Source organism: Psammomys obesus, unplaced genomic scaffold (assembly GCF_907164565.1).
Source record: "Psammomys obesus unplaced genomic scaffold, mPsaObe1.curated_primary_1811, whole genome shotgun sequence".
NCBI classification, from domain to species: domain Eukaryota; kingdom Metazoa; phylum Chordata; class Mammalia; order Rodentia; family Muridae; genus Psammomys; species Psammomys obesus.
In genome coordinates, this window is record NW_026589397.1 from 1 (window position 1) to 5,208 (window position 5,208).

The 5,208-nt window shown below is 44.0% G+C and overlaps 1 protein-coding gene across 1 annotated transcript; it reads left to right on the forward strand.

Annotated features, from left to right (window-relative positions):
- Positions 1 to 2,200: 2,200 nt before the first annotated feature.
- Positions 2,201 to 4,938, forward strand: LOC129674977 (PRAME family member 12-like). The gene is made up of 3 exons (XM_055605034.1): positions 2,201 to 2,487; positions 2,908 to 3,480; positions 4,371 to 4,938. The coding sequence occupies exons 1-3, from the start codon at positions 2,201 to 2,203 to the stop codon at positions 4,936 to 4,938; spliced, it is 1,428 nt and encodes a 475-aa protein (XP_055461009.1).
- The last annotated feature ends 270 nt before the right edge of the window (positions 4,939 to 5,208 follow it).

Here is a 5,208-nt window from a genome sequence, read left to right on the forward strand (position 1 = left end):
ATTACACAGGTGTGTTAATAAAGCTTTCCTGTTTGTTTGACTTTCATGTCATAATACTTTGCTTCACGCTTTGAGAGAAAGTATCCATCTTGGTCCTGATGGTTCTAAACTCCACAATCAAGGCATCATCCAAACAAATCTTCATAGCTAGAAGTATATGTTCTCCCGTCCTACCTCAGCCCTTACACATCTGCAACGAATTCACCTGGGTGTTTTATTTCTTAGTTTTGCGTTTGTTTTTTATTTTGTCGTTGTTTTGAGACAAAAATTTCACTATGTGAACTTTGGCTAACCTAAAATACACTACTTACTCAAGTACAAACATACACAATGAAACCCACAGTGAAACAAACACACACACAGACACTAACCCCGAACACACTAGAATACACCCATACATAAATAAGGGCATGTAAATACACATACAAAATGAGTCAAGCAAGCAAGCAATGGAAAGTTGACTGTTTGTTAGTTAGTCTGGGTTTTTTCCTTGTTTATTTTTTTTCTAAACTTGTTTTCACTGTGCATAGCTCTGGCCATCCTGGCGCTGGCTTTGTCCACCAATATAATCCTGAACTCGTTGAGATCTGCCTGCCTCTGCCTCCCAATGGCTGGGATTAAAGACATGTGCCAGCACGCCCAGCAGAATCTTGACTTTATAGTTCAGGACTTTTGATTCCACAAGATCTAAAGTCTAATTCAATCAACCCAAGTAGGAAAAATCAATCTTCATAGGATAAAGTGGGTGGAGACTCATTGGACCAATCAAACAGAAACTTGTGGAATGGAAGTGGGGCTACATGGGGAGTGGCAAGGAGGAAGGTGTATAAAAGCAGTAGAGGAGCCATGGTAGAACATCAGAGTCCTGGAGCCTGCAGGCACTGCCTGACCTAGCTGGGAACAGGAGCCTTGTGACCAGTGTTCATATCAGGTAAGTCACTCATCTCCACATGGAGGCCTCTTGCATGCTGGGTTAGCCTTATCACCATCAAACTACAGTTACATTTCCAATTTAGAATTTTTAGCCTTGGTATATAATTTGGTTTTAATGAGAAATGGACATTACATGGGAATTTACATGTAAGTTTCTTTGTTCTGTTGAGTTTTTAGAGACAGGGTCTCAAATAATCAAGGTTGGCCTTGAACTCTATATTTTTCTGCCTCTGTCCAGAGTTCTAATATCATTCTGGAATTTCAATTAAGATGTTAAATTAGAAAGTAGTTTAAGCCTTTACAGTATCTTAAACTATGTTTCACAGATTATGGTTTTGCAGTTAAATGAACTGAAAATTTTCTCTTAATTGTCCTCTAGGAACAGTGCTGGGGATGGCTTCATGCAAAAACCCATGTTCCAGCTGCTCTGGGAACGAAGGTTATAGAAATGTGGTTTCTCAGCTTTGTCTACTTGTTTGAGATCTTCTAAAGGGAAGACACACACACGCACACACACATACACACACTTATCTATGTGTGTGAATATATGTGTGTGTGTGTGTGTGTGTGTGTGTGTATTTAATATATACATGAGATGGGAGCCATGTAGCATATAGCAGGCACACCTGAAAACTAGAATTAATGTCCTAAGCAAAAAAGATCACATTCCAGGCTAGAGTTGGCTGCATGAAGAAAACTTATCTTTACATAAAATTAAAATGAAATCTAAGACCTGGGAATGTAGCCCTGTAAGCCCTCACTGGTCTCTAACAGGATGAGGAGTAGTGCATGCAGACAGGCTTCTCATAGATTCACCTCAGTCCTTCCCAAGAGGGATCAGTCTCTTGAAAGGACAATAAGGAAGGGTTGGCCCTGTGACATCAGCACTACATGTCCTTGAGGTCCTAGAAATTTATTCAGTGTCTTTTTCCTGTAACAGCAGTCTAATCAGATTGCATGCTCCTCCATAACCATTGCTCTTACTAGGCATGAGATTCAGAGGAGCAGAGGTGGGTAGCTGGTGGGACAATGGTTAATGTGTTCCTGTATGGGCACTAATAAGAGAATCCACATGATGAGAGTGATGGAAGTATGGCTTAGAGACCACCAGATTGGATAATTGGACAGTATGAGTTCTCCATTATTGCCAGAGCACGGACTCTAGCCCTTGGGTTCCTGTGATGTGTGAGAAATAGGAATTTTCAGAACTTAGGCTGAAACTATGTATCTTAAATGCTTCACAGGTCCCTTCCTACTGAATATCAGGATGAACATCTACCATCCTCCCACACTCCAGCAGCTGGCCATGCAGGGGCTGCTGAGGAATGAAGCCTTGGCCATGTCTGTTCTGGACTGCATACCCATTATGCTTTTCCCACCACTGTTCGAGGAGGCCTTCAAAGGCAGACACACAAAGATATTGAAGGCAATGGTGGCAGCCTGGCCTTTTCCTTGCCTCCCTGTGGGAGTACTGATGAAGACCCCTGAAGTGGAGACCTTGCAAGCTGTGCTGGATGGCATAGACATGCTGCTGTCACAGGAGACCCGTCCCAGGCAAGCAAGGCCCAACAAGGCTAGAAGAGGAAACACTGGGCTAGTTGTAAGACACAGGTGTGGTCAGGGAGAATGGGGTCAAAGTAGACAGAGACTTCTGAAGTCATGGAATTGGAGGTCTGTGGAACTAGTGTTTAAGTTGAGAGCAGACATAAATGACAGTCAGGAATAGAGGACAGCTCAGAGTAGATTTAGCCCTAGCAGGATGAGACTTTCCCTGTGTGTTCTAATTGTAGAAGAGACAAGTCAACACCAAGGGGAGGGACGCAGGGCAGGTCTCCAGATGCAGCTCAGGCAAAGCGTCCTTGCCTGGCAGGTGTGAGGTGCCATGATAGAGCTGACATTAGAATAGTGAGATATATGCTGCCTCTAGTATGGTTTCTGGTTTACATTATGAAACTTTACCTTTTCTCCTCACAGAAGATGGAAGCTTCAAATGCTGGACTTAAGGAATGTACACCAGGATTTCTGGGACGTGTGGGTTGGAAGAGAGGATGAAGCCCACTCAGAAGATTCTGGGAGAGAGAATCAAGTAGTAAATTCCCTTCATACATATGCCCTGAGGCAGCCTTTGAAGGTGGTCACTGACCTGAGCCTCTGCTTCCATCTGCAAGAACACCAAACATGCTTGTTGCAGTGGGCCCAGCAGAGAAAGGGCTCTGTGCAGCTGTGCTGTCTGAAGATGCAGATCTGTGACTTCCCTGTGGAGACCATCATGGCAGTTTTGGACACTTTCCAGCCACACTACATTGAGGAATTGGAATTAATAACAATTAAGACCCTGTCTTTTCCGAATTCCATTGCTCATTGCCTTGGCCAGATGAGAAACCTCCACAAATGCCATCTAAGTCTCAATGCCTTGTTCGTGGATAGTGCCGCTATTGAAATGTGTCTTCACAAGTTGCTTACTCAGTTCTCCAATCTCAACTCTCTCCAGCATCTCTACCTGAATGGTGTCTACTTTTCCACTGACAACGTGAAACAGTTGTGCAGGTAAGGCATGACGGAAAGCTGCAACTGCCATGTCAGCAAACCCTTTCCTTTCCTTTGAGTATTAATGGGCACCTGAAGTCTACCAGCCACAGTGGAGTTTACAGTGACAGACTCATTAAACTATCCAAGTGGGTTGTTATTTTCTTAGGTGAGCTCTCTTGAGTTGCCCTTTCATTGAGGAAAGTTTGAGCTAGGGCAGGAGATATATGGAGAGCCGCCTTGCAAGTATGTCAGTTGCATCAGTGGGTGAGAGGCAGTGAGTGATCTTTGGGTTTTTCCCTTTGGGATCCTGTTTAATCTAATGAAAGGGAATAGAACTGAGCAGTGGGACCTGAGCTGGGGAGAAACGAAACATAAACAATTTCTAGGGGAGTTTTGTATAAAAACCAGTTTGTTCTTCTATTGACATCACTGTCAGCCTTAGTTCCCCTGAAGGAAAGGATGATTTGAACATAGTTTGGGACTTAGTACATGGAAATGGGATACAGTGGGTTGGGGGTCATTAGTTTAAAGGGTAGAATAATAAAATAGGGGATAGAGGTTGTGGTAGAGAGTAAGGACAAGGATGAACCCTTGGGCACATGGCAAGATGTCTCTGTGATGTTCCTTTCTGGGTATGCCCTCCTAGCATCAGGTAGCAAGCTATAGATTTTTGTTTGACAGTGTGAGGATGGGAAGATGCAGATCTGTGTTCTGAGACCATCCCAGCTGATAGCACTATACCTCAGGAGACAATGATATGACCAGACCCCAACAAGCTGTATCTTGAGTGTTGATCTTCAGTATGAGCATTGACTAACTTTGCATATGTGGTCTACCTGTCTCAGTGTCAACTTTACTAATGTCCTCGAACCTCGTGAGAAAGAACTAATTTTCTGTTCTTTCCCTAGATGCCTGATGACCCCGTTGGAATCCCTGTCTATCACTCTCTGCCATCTCTCACTGTCAGACTTCAAATTCTTGTCACAGTGTCCGAGGCTCTGTCAACTGAAACACCTGCATCTCAGTCGTGTAGAGTTATCCACATCACATCCCAAAGGTCTGCGGCGACTCCTAGAGAATGTGGCAGATACTCTGCAGACACTGGAGTTAAAGCGCTGCAGCTTGGAGGACTCTCACCTCAGTGTCCTCCTGCCTGCCCTGAGCCAGTGCTCCCAGCTCACCAGGGTCAATTTCTGTGACAATGACTTCTCCAGTGCTGCACTGAAGGACCTTCTGCAGTGCATGGCCAATCTAAATCAGCTGGCTGTAGAGCTGTACCCTGCCCCTCTAGAGTGTTATAATAACCCATGTAATATCCTCGTGGACAGATTTGCCCAACTGTGTCAGGAGCTCCGGGGCATAGTCATGGCCAAAAGGCAGCCCAAGACAATGGCATTTGCTACAACCATCTGCATTGAATGTTGTCAGCGCTGTGTCTATGACATGGAGACCAAACTTTGTCCATGTTGGCAGTAAACAGGAGACGGCTGCTTCTGGATGCTGAGAAATCAAAGTCAAGTGGAAGGACATTCACCAAGGGGTTCAAGAACAGGTGGTTTTAGACACAGTTTGGTGTTTTAGAATATTTGATTTCTTTGTGAACCCCAAAATTTTTGAACTCAAACTACCTGTTTCCAGTTGTAAAGGTGCGTATCTCCTGTACAACACCTTTAAAACAAGAACTTTCTGTCTTTGTAAACAGTAGGATGTGGTGTGGCTAAACCTTAGCACATTTCTTTAATTGAA

What these genes read in the sequence shown, in the direction of transcription:
- LOC129674977 (XM_055605034.1), top strand. Translation starts at nt 2,201, where the DNA reads ATGAACATCTACCATCCTCCCACACTCCAGCAGCTGGCCATGCAGGGG. An exon ending in TCACAGGAGACCCGTCCCAG is followed by an intron (nt 2,488 to 2,907) that starts GCAAGCAAGGCC and finishes TTCTCCTCACAG; the next exon opens with AAGATGGAAGCTTCAAATGC. An exon ending in AACGTGAAACAGTTGTGCAG is followed by an intron (nt 3,481 to 4,370) that starts GTAAGGCATGAC and finishes TTCTTTCCCTAG; the next exon opens with ATGCCTGATGACCCCGTTGG.